Source organism: Macaca thibetana, chromosome 16 (assembly GCF_024542745.1).
Source record: "Macaca thibetana thibetana isolate TM-01 chromosome 16, ASM2454274v1, whole genome shotgun sequence".
NCBI lineage: Eukaryota > Metazoa > Chordata > Mammalia > Primates > Cercopithecidae > Macaca > Macaca thibetana.
Window position 1 is genome coordinate 74,772,214 of NC_065593.1, and position 15,074 is coordinate 74,787,287.

Consider the following 15,074-nt stretch of genomic DNA (forward strand, 5'->3'; position numbering starts at 1 on the left):
GATAGGTGAAACAGCATGTTATCTTTTTTCAAGGAAATGAGGCGTCGCAGAATAGAGGTCAATGTGGAGCTGAGGAAAGCTAAGAAGGATGACCAGATGCTGAAGAGGAGAAACGTAAGCTCATTTCCTGATGATGCTACTTCTCCGCTGCAGGAAAACCGCAACAACCAGGTAAAACATGTATTTTAGTGTATGAGTTACATGAAATCCAGGAAATCAGTAGGAACTTTTCTTAGAAATTCAAGTAAACTTAACATTTCTAGTCTTATGGTTTTAACTATCTGTGAAGATCTTTTTCTCTGTTTGCAATTAGTAATTGTCTTCTTTCCTGCCTTCCATAATCCACTGAAGCTGATTTAGGATCTTCCTTTAGCTCTGACCTTCCTTCAGACTTCCCTGCATTTCTAGCTGCTAGCTGGGTATCTTGACCTGACCAGTGTGTCCAGAGCCAACCAGTTTCTGGTTTATTTCTTTTTTCTTTTTCCTACATAGAGTCTTGCTCTGTTGCCCAGGCTGGAGTGCAGTGGCACAATCTCGGCTCACTGTAGCCTCCACCTCCTAGATTCAAGCAACTCTCCTGCCTCAGCCTCCCAAGTAGCTGGGATTACAGGCATGCACCACCACACTTGGCTAATTTTTGTATTTTTAGTAGAGACAGGGTTTCACCATGTTGGCCAGGCTGGTCTCGAACTCCTGACCTTGTTATCCGCCCACCTGGGCCTCCTGAAGTGCTGAAATTACAGGTGTGAGCCACCACGTCCAGCCCATTTCTGGTTTATTTCTGCTATTTTTGTTAGTCTCTATTTTTTTTTTTTTTTTTTTATTTGTCACCAGCTTTGTTCAGGACTTTCCTCCTGAAATATTTACAGTAGCCTCCTAATTTATCATTTCCTTCTTTCTGTGCCCTGTCTCTAAAAATAAAAATCCATACTCTGGCCAGGCACGGTGGCTCACACCTGTAATCCCAGCATTTTGGGAGGCCAAGGTGGGTGGATCATCTGAGGTCAGGAGTTCGAGACCAGCCTGGCCAACATGGTGAAACCCTGTCTCTACTAAAGATACAAAAAAATTAGCTGGGCTTGGTGGTGGGCGCCTGTAATCTCAGCTACTTGGGAAGCTGAGACAGGAGAATCGCTTGAACCTGGGAGGCGGAGGTTGCAGTGAGCCAAGATTGCACCACTGCACTCCAGCCTGGGCAACAAGCGCAAAACTCTGTCTAAATAATAATAATAATAATAATAATATCATCATCATCATCATCATCCATACTCCATGAAGGCCTTCCACAAAGTAGACCTATCTTAGATTTTCAAATTTATCTTTCATCTTTCAAAGATAACTGGGCACTTTCCTACTTCTTTTTCTCACAATATGCTCAATATGCTTCCTTTTTTTTTTTTTTTTTTTTTTTTTTTGAGACAAAGCCTCACTCTGTCATTGAGGCTGGAGCGCAATGGTGCCATCTTGGCTCACTGTAACCTCTGCCTCCTGGATTCAAGTAATACTCGTGCCTCAACCTCCCGATTAGCTGGGATTATAGGCACGCACCACCATGCCCAACTAATTTTCTTTTTTTTTTTAGTAGAGACGGGGTTTCGCCATGTTGGCCAGGCTGGTGTCAAGCTCCTGACCTCAGGTGATCTGCCCACCTCAGCCTCCCAAAATGCTGGGATTACAGGTATGAACCACTGCGCACAGCCACATTATGCTTCCTTTAGCCCTTTAGCACTCCACATTTATCTTTTTTTTTTTTTTTAATTGAATACTACCTATGTTCTATTTCTAGGATACTAACACTAATAGAGGTGAGTAATGCTCAAAGCTCATCTTCTCCTTATAGCACTCCTTAGCCTAGCAGGAAAGACACTCCTTTCCCAGGATTCTCTAGCGCCCTGGTTCTGCACCCAAAATGGGGAGTAAATGCTGTGTAGCCCATCTGTTTACCACTTGTTTTACGCTGTTTGCTTGTCACATTTCCTCTGTGAGGCATCAAGCTCCTGGAGAGACAGGGGTACTGTCTTTTTAAATTATGGGTAGCACTGGTTCTCAAACCTCCTTTCTACTGTGATTCACAACATAAAACTTCTTTTTTATAGGTTGCAGGGGATGGGTCTTGCTCTACTGCCCAGGCTGGAGTGCAGTGACGTGATCTCAGCTCACTGCAGCCTCCGCCTCCTGGATTCAAGCGATTCTTCTGCCACCTTCTCCCGAGAAGCTGGGATTACAGGGGCCCGCCACCACGCCTGGCTAATTTTTGCATTTGTAGTAGAGATGGGGATTCACCATGTTTCCCAGTCTGGTCTCGAACGCCTGACCTCAGGTGATCTACCGCCTCGGCCTCCCAAAGTGCTGGGATTACAGGCGTGAGCCACTGAGCCTGGACACACATAACACATTTATATTTGCAACAACACTCAACCGTGGGCATACATAGATTATAAAATTAGATATGAAAATCCTCAGAATGTTGCTTATAACTTCGTGTCTTTCTCTCTCAAAGTATATCTGAATGCAAGTGATTGAGATTAATGTAGGAATAATCTTCAGTCTGCTCTGATTTTTTTTTTTTTTTTTTTTTTTTTTTTTTTTTTGAGACAAGGTCTTGCATGGTGACAGGCGCACACTACCGTGCCTGGATAATTTTTTTAAAAAATTTTTTGTAGGGTGGAGAGGTCTCATTATGTTGCTCAGGCTGGTCTCGAACTCCTGAGCTCAACCCATCCTCCCTCCTGAGACTCCCAAAGTGCTAGGATTATAGGTTCATGTGAGCCACCATGCCTGGCTTTCTAGTTCATTTTTAAAATTGTTCAAAGCTGCCTTTTTTAGCAACAAAACACTTGGATATTCCATAACTTGAGACTCCAGTGAGTCCTGACACTGAGTTTGGAAACTGTTCTACATATAAAATAATGAATATTTAACAGGCAAAATTAAATGTAGGGCTAAATTTTTAGTAGCTGGCTATAAGCCCAACAATGTTTACACTTGCCTTCACAGTGGTAAGTGTGGATTTTATTGTTTGTATTTAATCTTAATGATAAGGTGCAAAATTTCATTTTTCTTCTAGGGCACTGTAAATTGGTCTGTTGATGACATTGTCAAAGGCGTAAATAGCAACAATGTGGAAAATCAACTCCAAGCTACTCAAACTGCCAGGTAAGTCTGTCTGCGATAGCATGGGTAACCTAATAAATTAGTGTTTTTAGATTTTTTGGGGGGTAGGCAGGAATAGACAGACAGATAGTGTAAGGAAAGATTAGGTTAGCCAGCCATAAGCCAAATAGTTTCTTATTTATTAATTTTTTTGAGAGGGGAGCTTTGCTGTTTTGCCCAGGCTGGTCCCAAATGCCTGGGTTCAAGCAATCCTCTCACCTCAGCCTCCTGAAGTGCTGGGATTACAGGTGTGTGCCATTGCACCCGCCCATAAAGTTTTTATCAAAGTAATGTTTCAAGTCACTGGCAGGGAAAGGAAGAAATAAATAGTAAGTGGGATTGAGACATCCATTTAGAATGATAGATCCATTTAGGAGATAAGTATAATTTGACCTTTGCCTTCTGTCATACACAGTTATGATATAATAGAAAGGATTAATAATTTCTATAGCTTGACAGAACAAATTTCAATGGTAAATGATTAAAAAGTTCTAGGCTGGGCGCGGTGACTCCTGCCTATAATCCCAGCACTTTGGGAGGCCAAAGGGTGGGTTACTTGAGCCCAGGAGTTTGAGACCAGCCTGGGCAACCTGGTGAGACCCCGTCTCTATGAAAAATGAAAAAAAATTACCCAGGTGTGGTGGTACACACTTGTGGCCCAGCTACTAAGGAGGCTGAGGTGGGAGGATCACCTGAGCCCAGGAGGTCGAGGCTGCAGTGAGCTGTGATCGTGGCACTGCACTCTAGCCTGGGTGGAGTGAGATCCTGCCTCAAAAAAACAAAAAGTGCTTAACCACAACTATCAGGGAGAACAAATTCAATTACTAATGAGAGTATAACCCTGTCAGAATGTCAAAAGTTTTTTTAAAAAGTGACAAGATCTGTAGAAGATTTCTGCAGGGCTACAGAGGAGGGTAATCAACATTAATTTTTGGAAAAATGATAGTTAATTATTACCACATACATAGTACCGTACGAGTAATCTGTTCAGCTTCTCTCAGTTCCAGAATGTCTCAGCATTTAGTGATTTACTTAAAAGGTTGTCTGAAGTTCTAAACTCTTGAATTGCATTTTAAATTGGTTTTTAGACAAGCTCCTTTTGTTAATCACTTTCAACTTTTTTCTTTTTGTTCCCCTTTAGGAAACTACTTTCTAGAGGAAAGCAACCCTCCATAGACAACATAATCCGGGCTGGTTTGATTCCAAAATTTGTGTCCTTCTTGGGCAGAACTGATTCTGATTGTAGTCCCATTCAGTTTGAGTCTGCTTGGGCACTCACTAACATTGCTTCTGGGACATCAGAACAGACCAAGGCTGTGGTAGATGGAGGTGCCATCCCAGCATTCATCTCTCTGTTGGCATCTCCCCATGCTCACATCAGTGAACAAGCCGTCTGGGCTCTAGGAAACATTGCAGGTACTTGGACTTGAAGTTCTTTTGACTGAATGTATCTAAGCGTAATGAGTTGGAAGAAAGGCCTTATTATAAGCAATAATGACTTCGTCAAGTTTTGAGCTTGCTTTCAAGCCGTTATTAGGAATGAAAGTGTCGTCTTTACAAAGGCAGCAGAGGGGCATCTAAGTACGCTTGGGAGTTTTTGCTGGTGCATCAGTCACTGAACGTTGATGGTGTTGGACAAAATAATAAAATTAATCTTGCCCTTTTTTTCAGGTGACGGCTCAGTGTTCCGAGACTTGGTTATTAAGTATGGTGCAGTTGACCCACTGTTGGCTCTGCTTGCGGTTCCTGATATGTCATCTTTAGCAGTAAGTTACTAACATGAATAAAGTTACTCACTTCTTCATTCTAATTTCCCCCATCTTCTCAAAAGACAGAACCTCTCATTGCCTATTTTTTTCCCCTAGCGTGGCTCCTTACGTAATCTTACCTGGACAATTTCAAATCTTTGCCGCAACAAGAATCCTGCACCCCCGATAGATGCTGTTGAGCAGATTCTTCCTACCTTAGTTCGGCTCCTGCATCATGATGATCCAGAAGTATTAGCAGATACCTGCTGGGCTATTTCCTACCTTACTGACGGTCCGAATGAACGAATTGACATGGTCATGAAAACAGGAATTGTGCCCCAACTTGTGAAGCTTCTAGGAGCTTCTGAATTGCCAATTGTGGTAAGTTATTTACTTGTAGATTAGGACGTAATTATAAGAAGCATGGTCAAGGCTGGGCGCGGTGGCTCACGCCTGTATAATCCCGTATAATCCCAGCACTTTGGGAGACCGAGGCGGGTGGATCAGCTGAGGTCAGGAGTTCGAGACCAGCCTGGCCAACATGGTGAAACCCCATCTCTACTAAAAATACAAAGAAATTAACTGGACGTGGTGGCATGCACTTTAATCCCAAGGCAGGAGAATTGCTTGAACCCGGGAGGCGGAGGCTGCAGTAAGCCGAGATTATGCCATTGCACTCCAGCCTGGGTACAGAATTTCTGAAGTGCTGAGAAAAAAATAAGGTAACCAGCATCAACAATTTTTCCTTTTCAGACTCCTACCTTAAGAGCCATAGGGAATATTGTCACTGGTACAGATGAACAGACTCAGGTTGTGACTGATGCAGGAGCACTCGCTGTCTTTCCCAGCCTGCTCACCAACCCCAAAACTAACATTCAGAAGGAAGCTACATGGACAATGTCAAACATCACAGCTGGCCGTCAGGACCAGATACAGCAAGTTGTGAATCATGGATTAGTCCCATTCCTTGTCAGTGTTCTCTCTAAGGTAATGAAGTCTTAGGATTTAATCAAGTCATTTTTTAGTATTTATAGAAAACTGTGCTTGATAAGCTTCTTCACGTGCAAGAATCTTGGGTTCTACTTGGAGTCCTTTGCTGAAAAATATCCAGGAACCCCTTTCACTTAAGGTTGGATAGAACCTTGGTCCTTTCAGTCATTGTTTTTGTGAAAAAGTACTCTTGGAATCTTATTTGTGCAACTGTTCTGAAATCAAACCATTTCCTTATGTTGAATAGGCAGATTTTAAGACACAAAAGGAGGCTATATGGGCCATGACCAACTATACTAGTGGTAGAACAGTTGAGCAGATTGTGTACCTCGTTCACTGTGGCATAATAGAACCGTTGATGAACCTCTTAACTGCAAAAGATGCCAAGATTATTCTGTTATCCTGGATGCCATTTCAAATATCTTTCAGGTAAGTCCTATCAAGGTGGCTTTGTTTGAATTTGAACTTGATAATAATCAGTTTACTATTTAGACCTGGGGGAGGGCAGCTGTTGTAAGTTTACTCACTAGTAAGCCAAAGATTCAGAAAGCCTGTTTAGGTGGGCCACACCTTTGATTAAAAATGTGGCAGGCATTATCAAAGATATAAAAGAGATGACAAGTGGATGATGGGACCTGAATCAAAGTCGGGTGCTTATGTGAACTCATCACACCTGTTCACTTGGTTGATTTAATGTCCCAATTTTCTACTGAATTTTGGTGAAATTAAATTTGAATGACTTGGTGCAGTGGCTCATGCCTGTAATCCCAGCACTTTGGGAGGCCGAGGAGGGTGGATCACCTGAGGTCAGGAGTTCGAGACCAGCCTGGTCAACATGGCGAAACCCTGTCTCTACTAAAGATACAAAAATTAGCCAGGCATGGTGGCGGGTGCCTATAATTCCAGCTACTCGGGAGGCTGAGGCAGGAGAATTGCTTAAACCCCGGGCGGGGGGCGGAGGTTGCAGTGAGCCAAGATTGCGTCACTTCACCCCAGTCTGGGCGAAAGAGTGAAACTGTCTCAAAAAAAAAAAAAAAAAATTCTGAACGACTTAATTATATTTTTCTTCTGGTTCCACCCCTAATTGATCCAAGCATACCAGCATATGGCACTTTGTCATAGTGATTGGTGGTAGGTAAGCCCTTCTCATCAACTTTGGATTCTAGAGATTTTTACATATAGAAGTTGAGCCTATAGGCTGGGCATGCTGGCTCATGCCTGTAATCCCAGCACTTTGGGAGGCCGAGGCAGGTGGGTCATGAGGTCAGGAGTTCAGGACCAGCCTGGCCAACATAGTGAGACCCCATCTCTACTAAAAATACAAAAACTGAGCCAGATGTGGTGGCGGGCACCTGTAATTCCAGCTGCTCAGGAGGTGAGGCAGGAGAATCGCTTGAACCTGGGAGGCGGAAGTTGCAGTGAGCCAAGATTGTGCCATTGCACTCCAACCTGGGCAACAAGAGTGAAACTCTGTCTCCGGAAAAAAAAAAAAAAAAAAAAAAAAAATTGAGCCTACAATAATGGATGCTGGCATATCTGTCACTGCGTATAAATAATTTGTCAATATGTGGCCAGTATTTCCTCTTCCCCTCATCTAATCCCCTAAGTTATTTTCAAGTAAATCTGCTATTTCATCTATAGATATTTATGTGTCTCTTAAAAGTTGAAAATTTAAAGAAAAACTAACCTACATACCATTCCATATGCCCAATAAATCCTTAATACCAACACACATTCTGGTCAGACATTTAGTTTAGCACTCCATACGCCATCTTTGCCCTTAGACATCTTGACTACACCTTGTGATGATAAAGGATTTTTTACAGAACAATAAGCCCCTCTTCCCATAGCAGACCAGTTGAACTGGAATGTAGTGTGTTTTAAAAGTTGCCCATGTGATTTTGATACATAGAAAAGGTTGAGAGCTATTGATTGTAAGATCTTTGGCTCCAGTTGAAGTAGTGCTAAAAGCAGGTATAGATCCAATCACATTGAGTTTCAACAAAATATAAAATGGACATAAAACTATGACATGCTTGATGAAGGAACTGTTAAGGTGTTTATTTCTGCCTGACATATCAATATTCAAAATTTTCAATGTTTTCTTCATTAAAACATTCAGAGTATACACCAGTAAACTTGGAATTTTTTTTTTAGGCTGCTGAGAAACTAGGTGAAACTGAGAAACTTAGTATAATGATTGAAGAATGTGGCGGCTTAGACAAAATTGAAGCTCTGCAAAACCATGAAAATGAGTCTGTGTATAAGGCTTCGTTAAGCTTAATTGAGAAGTATTTCTCTGTAGAGGTGAGTAATGGATGGTAATATTAATAATAACTTGGAAACATCTAAAGTCAAGCCCTTTTTTTCACTCATAATTTTAAAAATGAGCCTCATATCTTTGTTAAATATAGTAAAATTATCAGTGTACATAGGATGTAATGTATTTATTTGCCCCTCTGATGTTTGGCTTGATAGTAATAAAATCTTTTTATTTTTTATTTTTTGGTTTCTACAAATTATTTTATTAGAATGTCAGACTCAAAAGGAACTACCAGTAACATGCCTGAAAATGCTATATATGATTTATGCTTGACCCATGACCCCTGCTGTCACTGGATCCAGAGTGTGAACAAGGGAAAAGGAAGTGGAGGTGGGCAGGGACAGCTCTAGCCCTGGCTGGCCAGACGTCGGGCCCACAGACCTGGTCCCCATAACCACCAGGATCCCTACAATGTACACATTCCTAATTCAGGCTCAACTCTCCTTTACCCAAGAGTAAATGCCTCAGGACTCAGTCTGAATCACTGTCCGTCTCGGCTTCTGTCACATCCACACTGAATTTGTACTCCTGGTCACATCCCATGTAAGTGTCACTCATGAAATACAGAGTGTAGTTGTGGGCACCAGTGGCTGGGGCCACAAAGTCCAACTTCACCTTGGCCTTCTGCTGCAGCGTCAGCCTCTTGATGGAGATGAGGCTACTGGACGTGGCATCTCCAGTCACCACCCACCAGCCCTCTTCACGTTTCTGCAGGAAGAGAGGCACAGTGACAGGGCCTGGGACTTCCTCCTCTCGCTGCAGCTGCACCAGCACCACCACTGGCCTGCCGCTGCGGATGCTGTCCTTATCTACCACCTCATAAGATAGTTCGATATTAGGGTAGCGGTTACAAAAGCGAGCCACATCTGTAATCTGGTTGTCAGTCAGCTGAAGCAATGCGTTCCATTCTTCATCCTCCGTCTCCAGGATGTCGAAAACACTCTCCACTCCCTTGTCTGTGCAACGTTTGATGTGCTCAGAGGTGAAGTGTGGCAGCTGCTTCAGGTATGAGTCCTGGGACCACATGGCTTGAGTGACCCTCTGGGCCAGTTGCATAGCTGCCACAGCAGAGCTGAGCCACCCATTGCGGGAGAGGACATCCACGCAGGCCTGGATAAGCCGGATTGCCTTACTAAGGATTTCCTCCGTATCTGACCGCAACTCAGCACTCAGCTGCATGTGGGACAGGCGAGCCTGCAGGAGCAGGTTGGCCTTGATGTGTGGATCATTGAACTTAGGGTTATTCAGCTTGTGGGGGACCTTCTGAGCCAACTGCCTCAGGAAGTTGTCTTCATGGTGCCGGATGGGAATGTTCTCGTACCCTGCTGCATTGGAGATGATCTCAATAAGCCCTCGAACCTTGGTCTTGGCATTGAGGTGAGATTTTAAAAGTCACCAGATTAGTTTCAAGTGGACAGCCTTGGGCATCTTAGACTATCTGGAGGGTAAGTTAGTGGGTGTCATTGTAGAAGGTGATAGAGAAGTAGACCAAACCCACCGCCATGCTCTGGGCCTAATACAGTCTTTTCCTATTGAAAAGTGACAGTTGGGGAAGAAAAAAATCTCGGCCTGTTTCTGTTACTGTAGTAGCATTCCTTATCCCCGGTCCCCGCAACTCCCCAGGCACTCATGAATTGGCAAAGTTTCAGAGACCCTCCCTCCCCTATGTCAAATACTAGAATATCATACAGGATTAAAGGTATAATATGCAGATCAAGACCTAGAGATTGAATACAGACTTCTAGATAGGCTGCTGCTTGGAATAATTATATTCTTTTTATATTTATTTTTTAGTATATTTCCAGGAAGAGGAAGATCAAAACGTTGTGCTGGAAACTACCTCTGAAGGCTACACCTTCCAAGTTCAGGATGGGCTCCTGGGACCTTTACCTTTTAGATCACGTAGCTGAGGCATACATTTGTTGTGTACCGCGTTTGGTATTTTGTCTTATTGTTTCTCTACTAAGAACTCTTTTTAAATTGTGGTTTGTTATTGTAGCACTTTTTACACTGAAACTATACTTGAACAGTTCCAACTGTACATACTGTATGAAGCTTGTCCTCTGACTAGGTTTCTTATTTCTATGTGGAATTTCATATCTTGCAGCATCCTGTAAATAAACATTAAAGTCCACCCTTTTCTTTACTTCACCATGCCTGTGTGTGGCTTTCTAATTTGGAGCCTTTAATGTCACTGGTGAAAGGTAACCCATCCAAACTGGTGTGATGAACCAGAGTAGTCCTGGCTGCAGTTTTTACAGAAGAATGAATAACATTTTCCAGAAACCCTCAGCCAGTGTCTCCTTAAGTCTCCTTGGCCAGGGAGATGGGCTAAACACCTTAAATTTAATCATAAATCTCTCCTGGAGCTACAAGCGGAATTCATTCCTCCCAAACTTCAAGGGTGAATGGGATTCCAAGGTCAATCATGGCTGCACACGGGCCTCACCTGGGAAAGTACCCAGTTCTGTTTAGTTGATGAGGGCTGTGAGGGTCCACCTTGGGTCTTTTTAAAAAATGCAATTCCCAAGGGCTCCTGTACAGTATAGGTTGATAGACACTATTCTTTTTGAGATGGAGTCTTGCTCTGTCGCCCAGGCTGGAGTGCAGTGGCACAATCTTGGCTCATTGCAACCTTTGCCTCCCAGGTTTAAGCGATTCTCTTCCTCAGCCTCCTGAGTAGCTGGGATTACAAGCACCCACCACCATGCCCGGCTCATTTTTGTGTTTTTAGTAGAGATGGGGTTTCACCGTCTTGGCCAGGCTGCTCTTGAACTCCTGACCTCATGATCACCCACCTCGGCCTCCCAAAGTGCTGGAATTATAGGTGTGAGCCACCACATCCAGCTGATAGCCACCACTCTTAAGGAATGTGCTGTCACTGGAACAGGCAATGGATTCTGAGTGGAAACCGCAAAGTGTTACCTACAGTAGTACCACATAAGTCTTAGGAAAAGTGAAATGCTCACTGCAACCTCCACCTCCTGGGTTCAAGCAATTCTCCTGCCTCAGCCTCCCGAATAGCTGGGATTATAGGTGTGTGCCACCACACCCAGCTTATTTTTGTATTTTTAGTAGAGACGGGGCTTCACCATGTTGGCCAGGATGGTCTCGATCTCTTGGCCTCATGATCCACTGCCTTGGCCTCCCAAAGTGCTGGCATTACAGGCGTGAGCCCCTATGCTCAGCCAAGACATCTTTCCAAGTCAGTAGTAATATACTGCAACAAGTCTCCATTTACCTTCTTGGCTACAAACACAAGGATTTTCTTCCCCTAGTTCATCAACATGCATATAAATATATTTTGCCTTTTGCAGGTAACAGTTGTGTTTTAAAATCCTTCCATGGAATGATGTTTAATCCTTACCTTGTTTAGGTATAGAGCACTGGCTAATACTTATTTGAAGCACCTCCTACAGCCAAGTTGCTAAAATGGGACACTAGGCCGGGTGCGGTGGCTCACGACTATGATGCACTTTGGGAGGTTGAGGCAGGCAGATCACTAGAGGTCAGGAGTTTGAGACCAGCCTGGCCAACATGGTGAAACCCTGTCTCTACTTAAAAAAAAAAAAAAAAAAAAACACAAAACAAAAATTAGTGGGATGCGGTGGTGGGTGCCTGTAATCTACTTGGAAGGCCGAGGCAGAAGAATCGCTTGAACCTGGGTGGCGGAGGTTGCAGTGAGCTGAGATCGTGCCATTTCACTCCAACCTGGGAGACAGAATGAGACCCTGTCTCAAAAACAAAACAAAAACACACAAAAAAACAACAAAAAATAAAATGGAGCACTAAACCCCTGTGTCCTCATAAGCATAGAGCATTTTGTTTGGAACCGTGGATTACTTTCTCAGCTTTTCCTGTACAAAGGCTGCCATAAAGGGAAGGGGGAAGAGACATTAACAGTACAGACGGCCCTTCCTTTCCTACTTACTTGCTCCTCTCTTCCTCTCCCCGAGTCCCTTCTTGGATACTGAATCCAAAAGTCTTCAGCTTGAGAAAAGGTGATGGGGAAGTAAACCTGGACATCCTAGATTTTTGCTTTAACATGGGAGAGTTTTAATGGCTTCAGAGGGACTGGTGTAAAAGACAGGATGGAAAGTGTAAGGTCTGGATTTGTTAAAGGAGGCATGACTCAATAGTGAGGTAATGAGCAGGAGATAGCTGGTTTCCAAAAAAGTTTTTTTTCATATTTTAGATAAAATGCTTAACATGCTAGTTTCCTTGGAGTCGTTAGATCCATAGAGGCATTGGGAGATTTGTATTTAATTTATATGTGGGTAACTTAATATCTTTGAGAATGACAGAATGACTTTATAACCAGCTTGATTTGTAAAAGTCACGATAAAAACATTATGTAGCCACCAACTTCTCCCTCTTGTAGTGTTAATGTCTAAATTGCCAGTGATTTATTAATGTACCAACATTTTTAGTTTCCTAGTAGTTTGAAATCTCTTTATTTTTTCTTTTTTTCTTTTTTTTTTTTTTTCTTTGAGACGGAGTCTCGCTCTTGTTGCCCAGGCTGGATGGAGTTCAGTGGCGTGATCTTGGCTCACCGCAACCTCAGCCTCCCGGGCTCAAGCGATTCTCCTGCCTCAGCCTCCAGAGTAGCTGGGACTACAGGCTCCCACTACCACACTTGAGTAATTTTTTTTTTTCTTTTGAGACGGAGTCTCGCTCTGTCTCCCACGCTGGAGTGCAATGGCGCGATCTTGGCTCACTGTAATCTCCACCTCCCGGGTTCACGCCATTCTCCTGCCTCAGCCTCCCGAGTAGCTGGGACTACAGGCACTCGCCACCATGCCCAGCTAATATTTTGTATTTTTAGTAGAGATAGGGTTTCACCATGTTAGCCAGGATGGTCTTGATCTCTTGATCTCGTGATCCGCTGTCCTCAGCCTCCCAAAGTGCTGGGATTAGAGGCGTGAGCCACCGCGCCCACCAATTTTTGTATTTTTAGTAGAGATGGGGTTTCTTTCTTTCTTTCTTTCTTTTTTTTCAAGACAGAGTTTCACTCTTGTCGCCCAGGCTGGAGTGCAGTGGCGTGATCTTGGCTCACAGCAACCTCCATCTCCCAGGTTAAGCGATTCTCCTGCCTCAGCCTCCCAAGTAGCCAGGATTACAAGTTCCTGCCACCACACCAGGCTAACTTTTGTATTTTTATTAGAGATGGGGTTTTGCCATGTTGGCCAGGCTGGTCTCAAACTCCTGACCTCAAGTGATCCACCCGGCTTGGCCTCCCAAAGTGCTGGGATTACAGGTGTGAGCCACCGTGCCCGGCCATCTAGCAGTTTGAAACGTCATTTAAGACTTTGATAGTGTTACAGAGCGCGGGGCCGGTGGAGAGGAAAGCTGGAGGCATGGGTGGTTGGCAGGAAGTGGGACTGGTGCCTGGCAGATGCGGTGGTGAAGATAGGTACTGATTTTGGATTAGGAATTGTTTTCTCACTTACCTTCTTTAAAAGAAGAATGTGGCCATTAGCCTTCAGTTCTGGCACGGGATTAGGAATGGCTTACTCCAACTGTCAGCATGATTTCCAGGCTCCATATCTTCTACATGGAAAATATGTCAACAAGCAGGAGCAGTGACTTCACTTGAGAACATCCCAGTGGGAGGACAGGAGAAATCATGTTTACTCCTCAGGAATACTGAAGTGCCCTGGAGTAAGCTGTCCTTCTTCTGTAACAATGTTATCAGCAATGCTTTAAACTCCAGCACCTGGTTATGTATTTGAAATCAAGTCTGTTTCTTGTTTTGTATTTTCTCTCTGGAAATTGTAGGGAGGTGGTCTTCAATAAATTAAACAAAAAAAAGGAAAAAAAGAAAAAAAAAAGACTTTGATAGGCTGGGCATGGTGGCCTACGCTTTTAATCCCAGCACTTTGGGAGGCTGAGGCAGGCAGATCATCTGAGGTCAGGAGTTCAAGACCAGCCTGCCCAACATGGCAAAACCCTGTCTCTACTAAAAATACAAAAAATTAACTGGGCGTGGGGGCGGGAGGTGGATGTTGCAGTGAGCCAAGATTGCACCACTGCACTCCAGTCTGGATGACAAGAGCAAGATTCCATCTCAAAAAAAAAAAAAAAAAAACCTTTGATAAATTATATATGTCTTTACCTATAACTTTCATTTTTGTATTTGTTTTTGTTGTAAGCAAGAGAGGAAAGGTAATATTCCTGATATCATTTGGCAGTTATCAAAGTAAAAACTGCTAACACTTATTTTGCTTGTTGAAATAAAAGGGTAACATTAAAAGATTGGACATCAGTGTGAAACATTTCACGAAGTATTGATTCTTTCATTGCTATATTGCATTTTGGCAATAAAGGAAAGCAACATTCTGTTTCCTAATGTTGATTTTTTTTTTCTCTCATCCTCAATCTTTCTGTGGCTGCATCATCACTGAAGAAAAAGCTCAGGATAATTTTTTGTTATTGTAAATCCTCGTTGTTAAGTAAGATTTTTATTTCAGCATTTGGCCTCTTTAATTGCATAACAGCAGTAACAGCAAAGTCAGTTTTGTTCATATGAGCCATTGGAAACCTTGTCAGATACAGGACCCAAGTTCAGAAGGCCATTAAGGCCTGGCTGCCCCTTACCCCTCTCCACCCTTGCTGGAGCTTGCCAAAACCCGGTGGACTGATTTTGGAAAGCCCTTGAAACATGTCATTTCATTAATGGTGCTTTCTTTTGGGATTGGGCTGTTGACCTAATTTGTGATGAACAAAACCTGGCCAAATCATGCAGCCTCCCTCTAACTCCCCATGGGAAAGTGTTAGAGAAAAGTGTTTCAGCAACATCACCCATTTAAGTTTCATAACCCCAGCTAATAAAGATGATAAGAAACACCCAAGCTATCAAC

The 15,074-nt window shown here is 43.2% G+C and overlaps 2 protein-coding genes across 2 annotated transcripts in view; both read left to right on the forward strand.

Moving 5' to 3' along the window:
* The window catches only part of LOC126938344 (importin subunit alpha-1-like), a 14,164-nt gene extending 4,021 nt beyond the window's left edge, over positions 1–10,143 (forward strand). Inside the window, 12 exon segments of the mRNA XM_050762445.1 lie at positions 34–171; positions 3,068–3,156; positions 4,295–4,569; positions 4,825–4,919; positions 5,019–5,282; positions 5,655–5,888; positions 6,139–6,283; positions 6,286–6,320; positions 8,049–8,198; positions 8,669–8,757; positions 8,848–9,591; positions 10,009–10,143. Coding sequence (XP_050618402.1) covers positions 34–171; positions 3,068–3,156; positions 4,295–4,569; positions 4,825–4,919; positions 5,019–5,282; positions 5,655–5,888; positions 6,139–6,283; positions 6,286–6,320; positions 8,049–8,198; positions 8,669–8,757; positions 8,848–9,037 — 1,704 coding nt within the window. The 3' untranslated portion in view covers positions 9,038–9,591; positions 10,009–10,143.
* Positions 10,144–10,642: 499 nt separating this feature from the next.
* On the forward strand, positions 10,643–14,039 carry LOC126938328 (MICOS complex subunit MIC10-like). Its single transcript, XM_050762378.1, has 2 exons — positions 10,643–10,671; positions 13,539–14,039. The coding sequence occupies exons 1-2, from the start codon at positions 10,643–10,645 to the stop codon at positions 13,798–13,800; spliced, it is 291 nt and encodes a 96-aa protein (XP_050618335.1). The 3' UTR covers positions 13,801–14,039.
* Positions 14,040–15,074: the final 1,035 nt, after the last annotated feature.

What these genes read in the sequence shown, in the direction of transcription:
- LOC126938328 (XM_050762378.1), top strand. Translation starts at nt 10,643, where the DNA reads ATGGCTGCACACGGGCCTCACCTGGGAAA. An exon ending in CACGGGCCTCACCTGGGAAA is followed by an intron (nt 10,672 to 13,538) that starts GTACCCAGTTCT and finishes ATAGTGTTACAG; the next exon opens with AGCGCGGGGCCGGTGGAGAG.